Below are 20,520 nucleotides of genomic sequence, written 5' to 3'. Positions count from 1 at the left end.
AATGGATTGTATTGCTTATAACAATCAAATTTCCTCAAGGACTGACTTTACAAAATGCCAGTTTTGACTTTGGATGGTTTGTGGAAACCTAATAGTTAATACCGCCCGTAAAATTAAAAGTTAATATTGCACCGAATTCAACATTTTAAGAACATCTCCTGTAGTTTGTTCCAATCATGTGCATCCTTGTCTTCATTTTACCAAGAAGACAGACCAGTCTGGTAAATAGTTTGCAGATTCACTGGCTTTCTTAGAGAATCAGTCACTCAACTTAGTACATTAACTATACTGAAATTTCATCAAAACTATATAGATGGGTCACACCTACAGCTGCCTGCTTTATTCTTGCCCTAGTTTCAACCATTTGGAACATTTTAGGGTGCATATATGTTGGTGGTAGGATTTGTTACTGGAAAAAATACTTCTTCATGACGTTACGGGGAAAAAAAAAAGATATTTCAGCAAAAGAGAGATTTGACTTCACTGATTAAAATTTTTAGAGTGAATGAGTATATTATGCACTGTGGTTAGTGCTTTTTTTTGCATTGACTACTTGCCATTGGGTTTTTCTTCTAACTCAAAATATTGATCATCCTTATCTTCATGTCAGTTCAAATTTCTTGAACCATAGAGTGGTAATTAATTGTTTTCAAGTTTTATCAGTTGGATTTGAAGTTGGTTGTTTCATGTCACTGCCCTGCTGGAAAGTCTGATTTCAACTGTTCAACATCACATCTAATCAAATCGAAAGCATTTAACTCTGTCTACCTAAAAATGAGGTCTGTTTCAACTTATTTTCCCAAAGTTAGCTGTGACATGACACCAGGAATATGGCTTAGTTCCCAATCTATATAGATGCAGGGAGAACAGAGAAGAGATGCAAAGTAGTGAAAGAAAAACTGATCATGTAGACAAAAGGGCTGAGAAGCCCCACATTAGAAACATACAAAGTAACGTGAGAAGGAATGCCATGATATTTATGTGAGAAGAGATTACAAAATATAATAAATAAGTCATGACGATATCATATTTAGGATCAGAAGAAACTAATCACAAGCTTGCATAACTCAAATCCATATCAACTTCATTGTGCTAGATAGACTGATTAAGAATAAATCCTGTTTAACTCTAGTAACTGCAATTTAAGAAGATGCACTACTGAATCTCGGAAATGCTGACTCAACCCCCTTCCTTGAAGCCACCCACTACCTTCTTACTAAAGAAGAATAGGCCACACTCAGCTATTTCGATTTTTGAATTGAAATTTTTATATCTAATGATTTTGGATACATTTTCTGATTGCTCATGCTCCCACCATTATTCTCAAAAAATGATCAAGACACTTCTCGTTTCTTTTTCTTTTTTTAACCTGGAATACCTAATTAAAGCAAATTGATCATAACTGTGGTCTCAACATGATGATTATGTTATGGTTTATTGTAAATTAATAGCTCACTTTTATATATTTAAGTATATATACCACGACAAAAAAAAAAGAATATATAATGAGTTGTCAATTAATCCACTAACCTGACTTTATGCACCCTAAGGAAGACCTGCTCGTAAGAAATTAACCCTCAATGTTATGGATCTCATGATTATAATTTAAGGATTATAATGATTCAGAAGAAGGCACGGGCACACAATGGCATGAAGCCCATGCAACAGGAGCAACCAAGATGCAATATAGCAATAATATTAATTAGTTTGTTTTAAGAAAAAAAAATAACTCTGGGCAGCTCCACTGCTTCAGAGAGAATATTATCGTTTCAAAAAAGGAATGAAGTCAGGCTGTAGCCTATCATTATCTCTCAGGTTTGGGAGATGACTCAAATGAATTAAGACAAACTTGACAGCAGAAGAGGAGAATATGTTTGGTGGAAAAACCAATTTGTGTGTGAGGTTTTACTATAGATCAGCTCACAGGAGGAATAGTTGATGAAAGGCTAGAGATCGTAACTTGGTGCAGGGGCTTCCACGAAGCTCTTCCTTTTTGGGTGATAATAACTGTGGGAGCACCACATATCACTTCATAGTGGTAAATCAAATGTGGACCCAGAAGGTATAGTCTCCCGTAGTTAAAGCTAGTATGTAATACTTATATAATTTTTTGGAAAATTTTGGTCATCTCCGGCTGAAATTACAGATGGTTCTTGGATTTTGATGTCGTATATATCTTCTATCCCATTCACATTGGTTTTTATTTTGTGTCAAGCCATGCAGTCAACATATTTCTTCATGGCCAGTATCATATGGAATCTTGAATCTCATATTCGTGCATCATAAAATTTTCAGTGTTGGTGATGAGTTCAGATTTGAAATATATTTGCCTTCCGGCATGCATATAATCTGTAGAATTTTTGTTTAAAATTTTTTTGTGAATTATTTCTTATAACTTGGCTTTCTTGAATCCAATGATTGTTCTTCTTTTTTTTTTGGTTTATGTAAGCCTAATCTTGGTATGAGAAGATTGTTTATTGAGGTGCTTTTGATCATATAATACGTACCTACTAACCCTCCATTTTCAATTAGTATCTAAAACCAATTAGATATAACAAAATAGTAATTGGTTTGGCTTTATTAGCATCGTTCTATTTCAAAAGGAAAAGATCATCACTTTAACATTAAAGCATGTTAGCAGATGCAAGTTCAGACTATTATTTTCTTTCTATTAGTTATTTAGTTACTTATGAGATTCTTTTATGTAATTTCAACTATCTGTGATCATTGTAATGGATGATTTAGTCTTACTGAAGGATGATTTTTTTAAGTTATATTCTTTGGTTTCCATTAGAGTGCACCTCTTCAAATATTGTTAAACAAAATTTTGTCCACACCGGTGGTGGCTTCCCATTGTTTACAAATAGGAATTCAACAATTTCCAAATGCATATCAACAAAGTGTACAACTGTACATTGATCTCCTAGCGTTACTGTTTTACTAATTGTTTTAAATCCTATGTATAAGGAATATCCGTAATGACTATGATAACTGCTTCAAATATGATGAAGGGTTCCACCACCTTGTTTTAGAAAGTGCATGATTCTATCGTTCCATATTTTGAATGATTTCTTCTTTTATTCAATACGTCAAAGTTCCAAATGTCCTCTCCGATGAACATTAAAGCATTGGTACCATTGCCTAGAATGAATCGACTCTTCCATTTCAGTTACATCCTTTCTTTTTTGTCATAAGCTTGTGGTTGGGAAGTTTCTAGCAGTCATACCTTCCAGTAATGGAGGAAATAAAACTGATTGGTGTCCACATCTGTATCCAAGTAGTCCCATCAAACAATGTTCTACCATGAGTAAACTTGAGTTAATATTATCGGTGTCAATAAATTTGTCCATTACGTAAATTTTTTTTATTGAAATGAGAGGAAGAAATTCCACTCTATTTTTATTGCTGCAGTTATTTACAGAAGTGGAGTTATGTACAGAAGTGGATTACAACATCGACTGTATATAAAGTTGGGTTCAGGAACACTTGGTTTGGTCAACCGAAGGTGATCACCATGGCAGCCTGGTTGATCCTTTGAGTTGGCCGAACCCAGAAGAGGAGTTTACAATGAGATGGTTATCTTAGTTTGTGTTAGATTCTGGTTAGATTTCTTTTATCCTCTGAGGTGCAGCTTTCAGTTGCATGGATTGACCTTCGTTTCAGCTGATTGGCGCTTTGAGGTTGTAATTAAGCATCTCACCGAAGGTCACCATGGCAGCCTGGTTGATCCGTAGAGTTGGCCGAACCCAGAAAAGGAGTTTACAATGAGATGGTTATCTTAGTTTGTGTTAGGTTCTGGTTAGCTTTCTTTTATCCTCTGAGGTGCAGCTTTCAGTTGCATGGATTGACCTTCGTTTCAGCTGATTGGCCCCTTTGAGGTTGTAAGCATCTCATCCAAAGCTGTCTTCGCTTTCCCTTGGTAGCATGAGATCCAGTAGCCTAAGAGGGGGATTTTATCGTGGTAGGTTTTGCACCATGCTGAAGCTTCGAATCCGAAGCTCCTTCCATTTTTTTTCTTTCCAAATCGTCCAGCAAACTACTGTCACCACACTGTCCCATGCTATCCTTGAAAGATTCTTCCGGGTAATGTTTTTCTCCAGTCAATCCAGAACTCGGTGACGGTATTCGGATGAGGATGAAGGTGTAGTTTTCCGGTGATTTGTGCCCAAATGGATGTGGAGTATCGATCTGCAGGTCATGAAGAGAGGATCCGTTGTTTCTTCCTCCAAACAACACAGCGGACAGTTGGGTGGCCCTTGGATTTTCTTTTTCCTTAGATTCTCCGCAATGAGGATTTTGTTGTTCAACAGAAGCCAGTTGAAAATTTTGGCCTTCTCTGGGAACGGATTTCTTCAGTTGTATTTGGCAAATTGAGAGTGGATTCGACCGTTACTCAGGAAGTTGTAGCAATCCTTCACAGTGAAGGTGCCTTCTTTGTTCCACCTCCAGATCACTGTGTCCCGCTTATCTGTTAGTCTCACAGTTCTAACCTGTTCCAAGACCTTTTGAAAGGCCACAACACCTATTAAGGTTTCGAAATAAATTTCTTTATCCGCTGTTGAAAGGAAATCAACCAGTGTGCTGTTTGGTCTCGTCGTTATAGCGAAGAGAGCCGGGAGTTCAAGTCCAAGCGGCTCCCAGGAATACCAAGGGTCATTCCAGAAAGATATTTCATATCCAATTCCCGCGCTGAGTATACTTTTGTCTGAAAAAAATACCTACTTTGACAATACTTTTCCACACCTGGCACCTCCTTTCTGTAGTAAAGGTTTTGAACAAGTACTTTCCAAGGCTTAAACTGATCCTTGCATGTAGTATCTCCACCATTGTTTATGTAACAAACTTCGGTTGGAAGTTCTTAAGTTCATGACTCCTAGAGCACCAAATTTTTTTGGTCGGCAAACTTGCTCCCAGCTTGCCAAACAATGTAATCCATGGCATGGATTAATTGTCTCCTTTCCAAAGATTTTTTTTTTTTTTTTATCGGTCCTATCAAGCAGTTTCAATGGGATGAGAATGGCTGACATATAGTATGTCGGTGTGGTGCTGATTACTGCATTAACTATGGTGATTCTTCCTCTCATAGATAAGAGTTTTGTCCTTTCCATGATGAAAGTTTTTTTGTCTATCTTTTCTTCGATGAATTTCCAGTCTGATACATGAGGTCTTTTAAGATGAAGAGGAAATCCGAGGTAATTTGTTGGGAGCTTTGTCCTGCATCTGAAGAGAAGAGCATAATTTCTGATTTCTGCTGCTGGAATGCCAATTCCGAACATGGAGCTTTTTCTGAAATTAACTTTTAAGGCCTGTCAGCAATTCATATGAGTAGATAATGAACTTTAGGTTGGATGCATGAACCTTGTTTGCATTACTCAATAGGAGGGTGTCATCAGCGTATTGGATGCAAATTAAAAGGTGATAATGCGTCTCCTTACGTGAGACCTCTCCTGGCAAGTATCCAATTTGTTGGCCGACCATTAATGATGGGTTCAAGTTTGCTGGCTGTGAGAAGGCTTTTGATCCATGAGCACCATTTGCGTCTGAAACACCTGACTTGGAGAAGGGAAAAGAGGAAAGGCCATTCAACTCTATCAAATAATGCCTCTTCGAAATCCGATTGCAAGATTAAACCTTTCTGTTTTAATTTAGAGCATTTAGAGATTGCTTCCATTGTTGTGAGATAGCCATCAGTTATTTGTCTGTTTCTGATGAAGGCTGATCGAGAGTCCAGGATTAGCGAATTCATGTGCTTGGAAAGTCTCTGAAGATTTCGATCACCCCATTGATTAAACTAATCGGTCTGAAGTCCCTAGCTTGCAGACTGACTTCTTTCTTTGGAATTAGTATAATGCGAGAGTAGTTCAATCTGGAAATGTCTCTACGATTGGAGTGTATATCATTGAACGGTCTACGGAGGTACTCTTTAAGGAGTTCCCAAGAGTGTTGATAAAAAGAGAGAGTAAAACCTTGGGAGCGGGGGTCTTTTTCCTTTGAGAGATTGAATACTGCGATTTCTAGACTTTGATATATCTAATCAAACAAATTCGCTTCTTGAGACTGAGTTAATGCTGGATGGCTTTGGGTACTCCATTGGCATAAAGGCTTCTTGACTTCCCTAAAAAATGATTAAATGAAAAGATGCATGCTACTTTACATTAATGGATAGTGATATCTTAAACAACTTAAGACGACTAAAAATTAATTTTGAAATCAAAGCATGTTGTGGAAGACTTATCTTTCACCATGTGTTCATTCTTGTTTGGCAAGTATTCTTTAATTTGCCCTCACCTAATTACAAAAACGATTTCATCCTTATATGGCGCCTTGCATGACTACATGCACTAATCTACCCCCTCTGTACTACTAATTTTATTATTGGATAGCATTCTGACCCCGCCCACATGGATGCAGACATGCACACGTGAACCATGCATGGATTCATCAACTATTACCTCTCTCAGAGAATAAATTTGAGGTTTGGCAGATTGGCTGCAAACCAAGGTGAGGTCCAACTATTAGCTCCCTGATTCCATGCATGTAAAGAGTCTTTATCTTCTCCTTTATGTTTTATTGCTCGTGTGTTTTTTTTTTCTTTCAAATTCTTTATAAATAGTTTCTGTAAACTCCCTTTTTCTAATAAAGACCGGGTGGATTGATCTCCCTCTTCACAAAAAAAAAATATCTTCTCCTTGATGGGCCTTTCTGGCCTAAATGGATGGATTGCTCCAGAAGCACCCTTTCTTTGAATTCAATAGGCCCGTGCAAGGGACGTGATGGCATTCTGGGTGCGACTTGTGGTGTTGGAGAATGACTTACTTCTTGGAAGGTTACAAGGTTTTCTGGCTTGAGCTGAGAGAGAACGGTAGGAAACTAGGAGCTACGTACAGTAAGCCTGGACATTGACATTTTTGTCATTGGGATATGCATGTATTTAATTGTTTCACGAACTTGAGACCAGCTCAAAGTAGTATAGAAAATTATAGTATGGTCATGCAGCTATACATGATTATTAGAGTATTGCAAGCAAACAGGTTTCTTCGCCCATCTTTTGTTAGAGGTTTGATTGTCGAACTTGGGGCGTCGTTTGATGTTTTCTCGAGTCTCCAGTAATTGTCTACCATTTTTATTAAATGATTGGTTGCAAATATTTCCTTTTGTGAGTTTATTGTATGATTTTTCTCTATTTACATTATAGTTGCATTACCTTTTTTTTTCCTCTTTGGAGGACATTTGCACGATTATTCTAAAAATTGCTAAAGGCATTATTATGCGAAGGTAACCATGTCTTTCATCATATAGAGATCTTAGGTTTGGTATTTTTTTTGGAGATACATGGGAATTTGCAAATGCAACCCTTGGCTTCATCAATAAGGTAAAAAGAAAGGGTGACCCTGCTAATAATGTTTTAATATTTGCTTGTATTCGAATCAAAATGACTAGAGTTCCAAGCGCTTTGAGATCCATGCTAAGAATGGTTTAATATTTGCTTGTATTTCAATCAAAATGACTAGAGTTCTGAGCGTCTAGAGTTGATCATAAGTCAGATTTGGACACAAAATATGTCAAATTCTAATGGGCCCAACTCAAAGCCTGACTACAAATGAACATTGTTTAGGTGCATAATTTGCTGTAATTCCACCTTTCTTCACCCATCCATATTTTCATATAAGCAAAAGCAGTTTACCTATCAAGCAATAGATACATTATACCGTTATCTACTTTATTAAACTTGTGCAACCAAGTCAAAAAAGGATTCACATTTTGTTTGCACGAGTTCAGAGTCCACCGTTGGATCATTCGCTGTTTTTTTGGAAATTTGTGCAGATAGGTGGACAAGGAAGCTTAAAGCGCTTTTAGATCTGTGCCGTGGGTGATTAGGCTTCTCCTTATCGGGAGGTCGCCTTTCCAGTAATAAAAAAAAGCAAGCGAGGTTTTCGCTTTTATTTTCTTGCTGCAATTAAGAAGCGAGGAATCGAATGGCGAGGGTTTTGGCCCTTTCTTCCTCCGCGTCGTCGCTCCTATCTCGACCGGAACCCGCCAAAACCCACCACCACCAACTCCTCCTCCACGGCGATTTCGGCGGCCGCCGCCGTCACCACCGCCGCCCTAATTCGCCGCCGTCTCCGCCCGTCAAGAAGACGAAACCCTTCGGATTGACCCAGATACCTCTCCTCTCCGCACCCAGATTCGGGGTATATCCATCGACGCCATCCGTTTATCCCTTCGCCATTTCTTCTCCTGCTTCAGATGGATTTCTTGATCCCTTTATTTTGAACCGTCTGGAGGAGTAGGTTCGTGCCCAAACGCAAGGGGACTACGCCCCAGCTCCTTCCGGCGATGCAGCGGATTCGGATGGCGCCGAGGAGGCCTTCACCTGGACTTCCGTCATTCTCCCGTGAGCGTCGCGGCTTTTCTTGTTGTCTCTTCGAACTTCCTATGCTGTTGAACGACTAAAAAGAGTTGCTTTGGTTTCAAATTGGTAGGTTTTTGTTTCCGGCATTGGGGGGCCTCCTGTTTGGTTACGACATTGGAGCTACCTCTGGAGCTTCCATCTCTCTGCAAGTAAGACGAAAATGTGTCGAATCACTGATTTACCGTTAATTCCTCGTTCAAAAGCTTTTTCTCTGCGAAAAGATTGACTATGTGAATTTGCTAAGGTTCTTTTATCAGGGATTCCAACGTCAGTGTTTATGTAGCATTTTCTTATAGTGTCGATTTCTCCGTAGTCTGCAGAGCTTAGTGGGACTACCTGGTTCAATCTCTCAGCTGTACAGCTCGGGCTTGTGGTAATGTGTTGGGCTACTTTTTTAAATTGTCGGGGTTAGATTGCATGGACTTCCCAATTTCTTGAAAATTTTAATGGATGGGCTGCGTTGGGTTCAGGTCAGCGGCTCCCTCTATGGGGCTCTTGCTGGCTCCATTATCGCATACCCGATTGCAGATATTCTTGGTAATTATTTCCTTGGTACATACCCTATTTTTTAACCTTCTGTTAACTCAGTAGTTCTGTACTTACTCCTTGGAATTTTTTGGTGTAGGAAGAAGAAGAGAACTGATCACAGCAGCTGCGCTGTATGTGGTTGGTGGCTTGATCACTGGATATGCACCTGACCTTCTTGTTCTTATTATAGGTCGACTTCTTTATGGCATTGGTATAGGTCTGGTGAGTAAAGCCGGCTTGATGCTTCTTATTATGCCTCTCATTTTTTGTTGAAATACTTATGCAGGAAAAATATGAAAAAGATCATAATGAACATGTAAATTTATCTCAATTATCCTTCCTATAAAGATTAATAAGTGACAAAAGGCAGAAAAGATAGAACATGTACATGTTTGGCTTCCTAAAGAGCAAAATCTAAGACATTTTAGTCAGTCTTGATAACCCAGAGCCTTTAGTCCAAAAAGAATCATAAGAAACAAAGGACAGTATATTCACAAATTAATTTAAGTGAGCAAAAGTCATCTAGAGATTCTTGGCTTCATTTCTTTTTGAACTTCCCATCATAGTGTTATGAACCAAAAGTGCTAGTTCCTAGTGCTCTTGTATAATTGATTTTTTCCCAAAGCAATCAATCAATCTTAAACAACCAAGCTGGGGATAAGGCCAGAAACCAACTTAAGCTCGATGTGATCCAACAAAGTAGAAACTGTGGCACTGTCCCAAATCAAGTGTCACTATACATACATGTACTCTACTGTCTTGTAGAATTTGTAAATATCCCAACAAGACCGCTATCCAAACACGAAGCCCTTGTTTTGAGTGGCATCATGGTGTTCTTCACCTTCATTGATCTGGTAAAATGATATTTTCTATCAGCTACCATATTTGAAGCGCATGTAGTCAAAAGCATTTTGAAGTGGTTCTCAGCTTCAATTTTTTTATCTGACGTTGTCATCAACAGTTTTGTTAGTCTAGAATGAGAAGCAAATGTGTCACTTCTACATCCATGTCAGAGTTTGTAGAGAGCAACATCTAAGTCCACCAGCAATACTTTGAACCTACTGCCTATCCCAAACCTTTTTGGCATGTAAAGGATATCTTAGATGATACTTTGCTTAATCTATGTGTAGTCTCATGTAATCCAAAATTCGAGAAATGTGGATAACTTTCAGCAATCATCAAGTTGTACATGCATTATTTTGGACTAATTTTCGAATGCATTTGGAAGAAAATTACTACTAGTATGACTTTCAGATGAGTTTGTAATTCTATATCCACACTCATTATCCTTCCCCAAGTGAAAATTAACATTATATCACGACTATAATAATTGAAGTTGAGGAAATGTTATTTTGCTTATTGTTTAGCTCGCCCTATGCAGTAATACTCAAATTACTTAACATTTTATGATCTTTTCTTTGAGAGCCTGAATTTGTATGAGCTTGTATGACTGGTCGTGATGCCCCTATCACAGGCTATGCACGGTGGCCCTCTCTATATTGCTGAAACCTGTCCTTCACAGATACGTGGAACATTGATCTCTCTAAAGGAGCTCTTCATTGTTCTTGGGATATTGGTATTATTTCTATATTTCGAGATTTATAGCAACTCAAACCCCCCCCCCCCCCCCCAAGCGGGGAAAAAAAACATTGAATATCTAAATATTTTTGTTAGCTAAGTGACCATTGAATTTATATGCAGTTGGGTTACCTTGTGGGGAGTGTTGAGATTAGTGCTGTTGGAGGATGGCGTTACATGTATGGTTTTAGTGCCCCAATTGCAGTTTTAATGGGGATAGGCATGTGGTCTTTGCCACCATCTCCAAGGTGGCTACTTCTCAGGGCAGTTCAAGGTAAAGGATCCTTGGAGGAATATAGAGAGAAGGCTATCCATGCCTTAGGAAAACTAAGGGGTCGTCCAGCTGGTGATGAGGTATCTGAGGGACAAATAGATGACACTCTGATCTCCCTGAAGGCTGCTATTGCTGAACAAGAACAAGAAGCCAGTTTCTGGGAGATGTTCGAAGGAGCAAGTTTGAAGGCCTTCATAATTGGGGGAGGATTGGTCCTTTTTCAACAGGTGTTTCTTTATTGACCTCATACATCAGATACATTTTTTAGTTCTTTTTTTAGCCTGAGATCTTTTTAGTACTTAAGATCTTACTTCAATATATTGCTCTGAATTTGTATCAATTGGATAATAAATTTGAATTTACAGATATGATAAAATTCCTGTTGCTAAGTGAATTAGAAATATTTGGCAGATTACAGGGCAACCAAGTGTTTTATACTATGCGGCTTCCATTCTTCAGGTATTTAATTGAACAAGAACTTTTGTGTTGTTGAAAGCAAAAAAGGCTTTTGTAATTACTGTTAATTTGATTCTGTTGTTAACCATCATTACTGGATCTTTTTGCAGAGTGCTGGATTTTCAGCTGCTTCTGATGCTGCTAGGGTTTCAGTTGTGATTGGGATCTTTAAGGTTTGATAGTTTTGTCCTTCTCATTTAGGCCTCATGTTTGTCCTATTCATACTTTGACTAGCTTAATGATGTGATCCTGTGTTCGAATTACAGGGTTTGCAGATTCCATTTGATAACTGCTCTTCCTTTTACTTAGGATCATTGGGCTGATGATTCATTAGCACTTTCAGTTTATAAATCTTCCAGGGTGTGGGAAAAAAATAACCACATCAAATATATTTAGATCACACACAAATCTGCAAAACAGAATGAAGACTAGATGTGATCTATGCTACCCTCTCCCTTCGTTTTACCCCAAACTATCAACATTTGATTCTCAGAACTGGGTATGGCACATGGGTATGGTTCAGCAAGGGAAGGAAAAGAAAGAACAAAAGATTAGAAGGATCTGATACTTCTAATTTTAGTAATCCTTTGAGCTCTTTATTCGTTCCATTCTCTGAAATGAATTGACATGGGGTTCATATTCTGCCTCTTTAACAGTTTCAGTATGAGTAGTTCTCTTAACTTTATCTTTTTATTAGTTGTGAAAGAGTTCCCTTGTTGTTTGTGTGCATTTATGGCATGAAGTTTGTTGATTGTTTTGGGCAAAAGAGGCTTGTTGGTTGTTCTATCACGGCTACATGACATATCATTCTTACATTATCATGCTCATAGATGATGTTTCTGCTAGTAGGGGCTCTATTCTTTGTTCATTTTGTTTTTTATGGTCCTTACACAATGCTTAAGATGTAAAGAACTAGCGTTTGCATTGCTTATGAAATAATAGATTATGTGCTCTCTTCCTGCAGCTGCTGATGACTGGGATAGCTGTTTTAAAAGTTGATAACCTTGGGAGGCGTCCTTTATTGATAGGAGGTGTTAGCGGAATCGTACGTATTTGTTATTCCTCCGTGATTTTCTACTTTGTTAACCGTTCAATATCATTTTTGTACTTCTCTAATGATATTGGATGATGAGAAATGTTATACCTGCTATTTTTAGGAATACTAATCATGCCCCACGTTGTCCTAACATATGTGCACCAGAAACTATGTCAAGTAATAATTCAAATTGCCCAAGAAAAAAAGAACATGATTTAATTCTTTAATTTCTGAGTGGTGTAGGTGCTTTCGTTGTTCCTCCTTGCTGCTTACTACAAATTTCTTGGAGGCTTCCCTCTGGTTGCTGTAGGTGCTTTACTTCTCTATGTTGGTTCTTACCAGGTAAAATATTATGCACAGTATTATAATAGTGTATGATTGCTAATTTAATTCATACATGATTGCTTTCAAAATGCAGTCAGAGGATGGGATATCTCAGTTACCATAGCGATGTATCTTCCAGTCTATTTATACCATGCATATAAGTCATGTTTCAGGATAAACTATATAAGTGCAATCCTTTGTAGAGTTAACTTTATTGTTGTTTGACTGAATATGCTACATTTGTATATGATTTCTAGGTATCTTTTGGTCCAATTAGTTGGCTGGTGGTCTCAGAGATCTTCCCTCTTCGTACAAGAGGACGTGGAATCAGTCTTGCAGTTCTTACCAACTTTGGCTCTAATGCATTTGTAACGTTTGCCTTTTCACCATTGAAGGTATTGATACGAGGAAAATTCTTTTCATAAGGGCCAGGATAGCCAGCTTATAACATATAAACCAGTAGCCAGGTGACTTAAGTGAAGTTTAATAATCCTGAACATTTCACATTTTAGTGATGCATCTGTTAAGACCGAGACTGTCTGTTGTAAATTATTTATTTGATTTTTAGGATCATAAGACTCTGTAATGCGATATCTGATTAGATGGTTGATGCTATTCATAAGACATTTTCATATGGATTATTGTTGATGCAAGCAAACCTTCCATTATCTGTTTTCATTTGTTTATATTAGCTACAAGTAGAGATGATTTCATGTTTAACCGAAGCTTCTTACAGTATCAACTAAAATATATGTTGCATGGAGACTCATATACCGGTATTGGCATCTTTCAGATAATGGATTTGGGTCATAATCTTGTAAAGAAACCTGAATTTGACAATATCAGTTTTTTTCTTAATTCTTAGCACTAGTTTCAGGTTAAAATGAGTTAGTAGCTCTCCTACTTCAGCCAAATTAGCCAATCATTCAAGTTTTGGGTGGAAATTTGCAGTTTATGCCATCTTTTACATGCGAGAAAGAAATGCAGCTCAACTTTTCTATCTGATGTTCTTGTGCATGTTGTGTATAGGAGTAGCTAATGAAATGCTATCACAAATCAGAATGTTTTTATGCAAAGTGAGAGTATTTTGCTTTTGTGTATGTGTTGCATGGGAGTGACTATTGCCCTGCTATTTGCTAAAGGTATGAGATTCTGAAATAATACTATTTTTTTCATCCATACTTCATGAATTAGTAATGCCGAAAGGTTACAGCATTTGTATTGTCTGGGAAAATAGCCAGTTAACAGTAATCATCTCTGGAATTTATTTCTGCTTTCATACTGTTTGGTGGTACTAGATGATTGCTTGTGACCTATAAGTTCACTCCTCATATGCGACTGTATGTTTCTTTGGTCATTGCCTTTTTCACGAGATATTAACATACAAGTGCTGTATCACTTTGCAATGTCAAAATAAAAGAATGAAGATGCACTGATATATGTTGTTTGTTTTGCCTTCTCTTTGACTGGGATTATCCTGTGTCTTTGCATCTTATTATGCAGGAACTTCTCGGACCCGATAATCTTTTTCTCATATTTGGAGCTGTTGCATTGCTGTCACTTTTATTTGTACTCTTTTATGTTCCAGAGACAAAAGGCTTGAGTTTGGAGGAAATTGAAGCCAAAATATTGAAATAAAGGCCTGCATCTTGCCTTTTTCATGTGAGTTGCTTCTAGTTAATCAGTAGTATAAGTTGTATGCTAGTCATGCATTGTGAGTCATATTTCTGTTATTGATTTGCCAAAATAACTAGTTTATATGCCTATTTTTGTTGCTACGCATAAAATCACCTAACATAAGTTTGTTGTTAATAATCTTTTGGTTTAGCCTCCTCATGAAAATTTCTCTTAATTTTGTCGATTTATTATACCAAAGATTGGAGAGAGACAAATACATCTATTAGAAATAGAACTACATCGATAGAGTGAAAATGTGCTTTTGGTTTTTATGTGGCTAGGAGTTGAATTTGTGAGAAATGTGTGTATAAGGTAAGACATTATTGGGTTACTTTAGGAATATGTGGTAGATAAATAATTTAGATAGCATAGGCATCTGTGGTGAGTAAACGAGATCAAATTGATGAATGAGTTCATTGGTGGTCTTCTTTGCAATTATTAGTCATGGAGTCTCTCATTTTATCAGCATAGGTAGTGCTCCATCTTGATAGAGTTAATTCCAGACGTCAACTGTGGATTGAACTGTCAGGTCTGATATGCTTGCTCTTGAAACTGCAAAACCTTCTAGTTGGAAATGAGGATAACAAGCTGATACTCCGTGGTTTACATGCCTAGGGGGGGTTTTTAAATAGCACTAGACTCTGGAAGCTCAGGTGCTAGTAAAAAGGCCAAAGCTGTAGCACTACTCCTTTTCTTGATGGATTTCCTTTTCTTTGAGGTTCCACGAGCTTTAATATTGCTGTTCAGTCCCTTTCGATGTGACAGCTTTGATTCAGTCTAAGCATCAGTATAAGCAGCACGAATATAAACTAAATCTCTGTCGAAGGAGCTATTTGGTTGCTCGGGCCCCAAATCTACTCATACCTGCCAAAATTTAGCCATGATTTTGCTAGGCCTCTTTGGGCTGTATGTTTAAAATAGTTACCTAAACTGTTAAGTTCGGTATAAAAATAGATCCACTTCCGATATGTCCAGTATGATAATGATTCTTTTCTGTGTTTGGCTTTTCCATCCATTATGTGCTTGAACTGCATAAACTCGAGCAATATTTTGGAGGTTTTTTAAACAACTTTATGGCTGGTAAGTGTAATACTAGATTTACTTTTTCAATACTAATCCTAAAATTATAGGACTATCCCTTGCCACATGGCTGAGCATGAACCATTGAACAAATGTTTCTTGTCTCATTGGCCAGGCTTCTCTTGTATGGGGCCTCTTTGTCTCACTACCTAGACTTCTATATGAAGATTCTGCAGTCAATGTCATGCCTTTAATAATTTGGTTATATCTAGTGCTGCGACAATGTATTGGGTGCAGTGTTTTATACTTGCTCATGCAGAGTTTGGTCCACCTTGCAATTATGAGAAAGGATTGGTTAGCTTGACCTGATGACGGATGGATACCGCTTCAACTGTAATAAATGGGCATAGAAGCATTTTGTTTGGCAGAGTCCCCAGATCTGGGGCTTTAGACTGACATTTGGCTGTGGTGATTGCTATAGTACTTTTCTGCTGCTTAAACTATTCTAATTTGCTGGATCCTTCGGTTCTGACTTTTGGAGACCATGCTGCATTTTGTATTTGCCAGAATGATAGCAGGCTGTGCTGTCAAGTGAACCATTGTCTAACTTTTCCATATTTTGAATTCAATCAGTTCACAGATATGGTTCCTCCCTTCTGTTAAGTGGAGATGAAGGCTGTCAATTGGGAACTGGTGCTGCGGGGAAATATGTGCAAGATAGTAGTGGGAGTGGCTGAACAAGATCAGAGTTGGTGGGAGAATCGGAAGATGAACAAATTGACGATACAAATGCTTCTATGAACTTGTATAATAATTTATCGACTTTTAAGGAGTATATTGAGTCAGAAATTACACGTATTTGCCCTCAAATTTTTTATAATTAAGAAGTATGTTTTTATACGCCTGTATAAATTTTTACATACTTTTTCTATTTAAATTCTAACGTCCTTAGGATTCAAATCTGTTCAAATCTAATCACAAGTACTACAATTAGCTCATGGTGATCCTCAGTGAGCTCATACTGCAGTGTCTCTTAGTCCATATGGATCATGCACCGGGTTCGCTCTGATATTATATGTAACAACTTAGAATTTCATTCAAAAAGGCTAGTCGGAAGGTATTATTTGGATTTTTTGATCTTATATAAGTATTGAAGATCTATTCATTGAATAATCAATATGGGATTAAGTACACATCTGTGCGAATTCTTACACCAAGTATGTAAAGAACCACGGTGTTAGGTGTTGTATCCATTGTGCTAAGATATCATCCAAGCTTAATGTGATGATCTAAGCTTAACGTACAAAAGCCAATTCAGATTGAAAAGGTATATACAATTTTATTCACCTTTGTGAAATATAACACCCAAGGGCTAAGAGCAAATAAAACGGAACAACTGGTGGTGAAGATATTTAAAAGCACCAAAAGCAAACAGAAGGTCCTACCTGCCGGAACAGTATCTTTGAATTTGGACCCAACGTATTGGGCCTCCATGTTCCTCCACGCGTCACTTAGGGAAACCTCCATCTCCTTCCCCCCATGATCGCTACCCAGTTTGGGATCCCATCTTTCAGCATCCTAGAACCCGTTGTATCAGGCCTGGCACGTCCATTGATGCCTCACAAACCACAAGCAACATCCAGCAGGAAAGCGCTGAAGGATTGCACATCAGAGCTTGTTGTTGCGCTGTCGATAAGCTATCCCAATCATGGATTATGACTGCATAGTGTAGCATTATAGATTAGGTGATTGGCATGGGATAGCTTTTCTTTATTTTATCTATATATATATATAAAGAGATAAATATAAGAATTATGATGAGAATGCTGCAACCAAGTTTGAAACCAGAATCTCTTTCAACTGGAGAAAGGTGCCTACTGTTGCTGCCAAAATCCGAGCGCGAAGCTTGAAGAGACCGAATAAGCTTGGAGATGAAGAGATGAGTTGGTGAGAGTGGTCGGCGATGGTTGTGCTAAGAAGAAAAAGTTGATGCTAATTGGCCCATCTGAAAGCAAGAAAGAAAGTCCGGACTAAAGAATTGTCAAAGTTTGTCCAGTGGAAAACCCTTCGATATCCAAGTTAGGCTGGAATTTTGGAAAAATAGCGGAGATTTGAGAAAGTCTTAAAAAGAACAAGAGAGGCGGTGAGAGCATATGAGAGAGCGTATCTATAGATCCCTCGAATGCTATTTATATTGGGTGTGGGTCGGCATCTGTTACCGATTAAGGCGGAAAAGCGTCTTAACTACTCGATAATCACCCATGTGTTATGCACATCGCGGGCTTAACGGCGTGCAATCATGGGCTAAGCTATAACCGTAACTTTATGGTTCTTGTAATGGAGACCATACAGCAAGTTGTCATTGATCAGTTCGATGATATCAGCAGAGGTCGAATTTGAGGCATATCACCTACTAATGATTTTTTTCAACAAAAGAAGGATGCTAAGTAGTTGATTTAATATTATATTATAGTTGTTTTAACAATGTTTTAGAACCCACAAGTAGGTCGACCCCAGATCAATTTTTCAAGTTAGATCACCTACCAATCTATATTTTTTATTTGATAAATTTGAATTTATTGTATCTATCTATTATAAATACATCCATGAGAATTAGAAAATAACATATGTAGCAACTCCAAAGAAATATCTAAAGTATTAGTGCACTCCGTATAATAAGCCACCTTTATCGCTATTCAGTCTACAACACCATATCACCTCGTAAGCCAGCAAATTAGCCTTCAATTCTCTAATAATTTTGTTTCAAAGGATGAGAACTGATATATGGAGATGGTAAGTCAGATAGCCATCTAAACTAGTCAGGTGGACAATCTCATTACCTATAAAATCAAGATAGCTTAAATTTTTAATATATTTTATATCAAGAAAAAAATCTTAAATTCAATTGGTACAAAAGCTTTAATATTTCAATAACTAAAATTTGACATGACAAATAAATTAATTATCAATTCTATTATATTCTTTTGAAACTTTTAATTGTACATTCAAATATTTTTTAGATATTCATGCTACAAATTTGCATTATATAACTTTATTTAAAAAAAAATTGATTAAAATTGTATAATTAACTGAAATAAGATTAAATAGTACGAAACGAACCCTTAAAATTATATAATTTGCCAAACGGTCTAAAGTGATTGGTGCGCTGTTTTGAGTGCCCCGCCGACGTGTTTACGTTGACCAGAAGCAGAGCTATTGGTCCCGCTGTTCTGACCTTTAATCCCACGCGGCATCTTCCCCCATAAATACATGTAATGCATGTCGCCTTTCAGATGGACCACCGTGGACCACTTCTCTCCTGTCTTACCTTTCGAGCTCGGTGGTCGGATGGCCAAAATTTTCTCTTCGATTTGCTATCTCAGCCTTTGATCAGTCCTGTATTCACCGAGCTCGCATCTTGGCGTTGATCCGGGCAGTCCAAGAATTCTTATGCCAGTGGAAGCCCATCGGATCGAGAGCGGCCCCGCACCGACTGCAGCCCCACGCTGATCCACCCCCTTCTGATCCAGAATGGAAAGAGATCCTTCCCAAATAATAACGGATGGACTTGATTGATTGATGTATTCCATAGTTTTTTTTTTTTTTTTTTTTTTGCATGAATACTTTTCTAAGCATCGAATTTTGCATGAATACCCTTCCAAAATTACTATTTATATATATACCTTCGTAAAACACTTACTATTCTATTATTTTTTATCTTTATTTTTACATATGTATTCACGTCCGTTAAAAAATTAACGATTTTAAATTAAAATAATTAAAATATTTTTAGTGAATAGGTGTATAAAAAAAATATTTATAAGATTGTGATGAAGGACAAAAAAATAATTTTAAAATTTTATTTAATTTTTAATTAAAATAAATATGATTTTTATTAATGGTGTTATAAGAAATATTACATTAGGAGTATTTATTAAAAAGAAGTATTTTATTGGAATAAAAAATAAATATAAATTTTAAAAAATATTTATATAAATTTAAATAGTTAGAAGGTACTAAAAAAAAATCTAAAAGAAATATCCAGAAGGGAATCCACCGCAGTCCCTCACTACCGTGCAGCTGCGGGAGAAGGAACGCATTTGTGGCACGTAACCGACCACATCAACTTTTGGTACTTTACTCATCCGGGCCCCACACACGTGCGTCCAGTACTCTGCAGTATTTGACCCCCAGCAGTAGCGGCACTGAATCCAAACCGGCATCCGCCTGGTCAGATATCCTTTTCTTCATTTGCCCAAAATGCCCTCCAGGTCTATGGTGCAACCATCCTCTTGAGGGTGGAAGGCTAAAAGCATCATTTAAGATAAAAACAGAAGCACGCCGTTCTCACCCAGCCACCCGAGCCCACCGGATCACCAAGCACGGATAAGGCTCGGATGAGATTTCAATATATCCATATTTATATATATTTTATTTGATAAGTATAGATATGCATACAGACATTAGTCAAATAAAAATATATTCATCAAAGTTAATCTTAAAAAAACTCGAGCTATAAAAACATATATAGAACCCTACATATCCCGAGCTGTCGATAGTCTGTTCGACGGACCAGCATGGATGATCTCTACAGCCTGCACTCGGATCCTCTCCAAGACGAATTTTGCTGTAGGATTGCTTTCTCCAAACATCCAGGCATTTCTGGCCAACCAAATATGGTAAGCAATATATGTTGCCTTGATAGCTACATATCAGATCTGAGGTGTAGCAGCCCATCGTCTAAATGCCTGAGTGAAGGAGATGGACTGGCACTGAGCATCCGGCGGAATATCAACAAGCCTCCACACATTCATGGCCCGATCATACTGAAACAAAATGTGGTCCACGAACTCCTCTATCTCACTCCGAGGGCAGTGTGGTTGGATGCTCAGTTCACGCCTGTTCAGGAGAGACCTCATCGATGGCCGACTCCAAACCATCTTTTAAAGAAATAGGGACCAAACCTCCAGATCTAGTCCTACCTCAATCGGATATAGATATGGATGTTAGTCGAATAAAAAAATTATATTTATATTTATCTAAAAAATAAATATGGATACAAATTAGATATAGGAGTAGGAACGTAAATATAAATTAGATAATTAAATTATATGGTCATATAAGACAATAAATAAAATTAATAGTATATTAATATAATTATATATATATTAAATAAAACTATAAATAGAATAGTATATTTGGGTAATATTAATT

General features: G+C 37.4%; 1 protein-coding gene across 6 annotated transcripts; it reads left to right on the top strand.

Moving 5' to 3' along the window:
• The first annotated feature begins 7,936 nt into the window (after nt 1-7,936).
• On the top strand, nt 7,937-16,268 carry LOC103697311 (D-xylose-proton symporter-like 3, chloroplastic). 6 transcript variants are annotated; one of them, XR_005514400.1, is made up of 15 exons: nt 7,937-8,192; nt 8,292-8,395; nt 8,484-8,562; nt 8,727-8,786; nt 8,884-8,950; nt 9,039-9,163; nt 10,416-10,517; nt 10,643-11,020; nt 11,205-11,252; nt 11,360-11,422; nt 12,214-12,294; nt 12,529-12,627; nt 12,867-13,004; nt 14,198-14,271; nt 15,947-16,210. XR_005514400.1 is itself a non-coding variant. In XM_008779161.3 (15 exons), exons 1-14 carry the CDS (start codon nt 7,977-7,979, stop codon nt 14,245-14,247), a joined length of 1,695 nt encoding a protein of 564 aa, XP_008777383.1. In that variant the 5' UTR covers nt 7,937-7,976; the 3' UTR covers nt 14,248-14,271; nt 15,940-16,268. The 6 variants fall into 6 exon arrangements, 2 of the variants coding, with proteins under 2 accessions (XP_008777383.1, XP_008777375.1); XR_005514399.1 differs by having other exon boundaries at nt 15,940-16,210; XR_005514398.1 differs by having other exon boundaries at nt 12,867-13,076; nt 15,940-16,210.
• Nucleotides 16,269-20,520: the final 4,252 nt, after the last annotated feature.

Source organism: Phoenix dactylifera, chromosome 12, assembly GCF_009389715.1.
Source record: "Phoenix dactylifera cultivar Barhee BC4 chromosome 12, palm_55x_up_171113_PBpolish2nd_filt_p, whole genome shotgun sequence".
In the NCBI taxonomy this organism is placed as follows: domain Eukaryota; kingdom Viridiplantae; phylum Streptophyta; class Magnoliopsida; order Arecales; family Arecaceae; genus Phoenix; species Phoenix dactylifera.
This window is presented reverse-complemented; position numbering and strand designations above follow the sequence as displayed.

Coding starts and splice junctions, on each gene's coding strand:
- LOC103697311 (XM_008779161.3), top strand. CDS start 7,977: ATGGCGAGGGTTTTGGCCCTTTCTTCCTCCGCGTCGTCGCTCCTATCT. Junction 9,164..10,415: donor ATGGCATTGGTATAGGTCTG/GTGAGTAAAGCC, acceptor CCCCTATCACAG/GCTATGCACGGTGGCCCTCT. Junction 12,295..12,528: donor TAGGAGGTGTTAGCGGAATC/GTACGTATTTGT, acceptor TGAGTGGTGTAG/GTGCTTTCGTTGTTCCTCCT.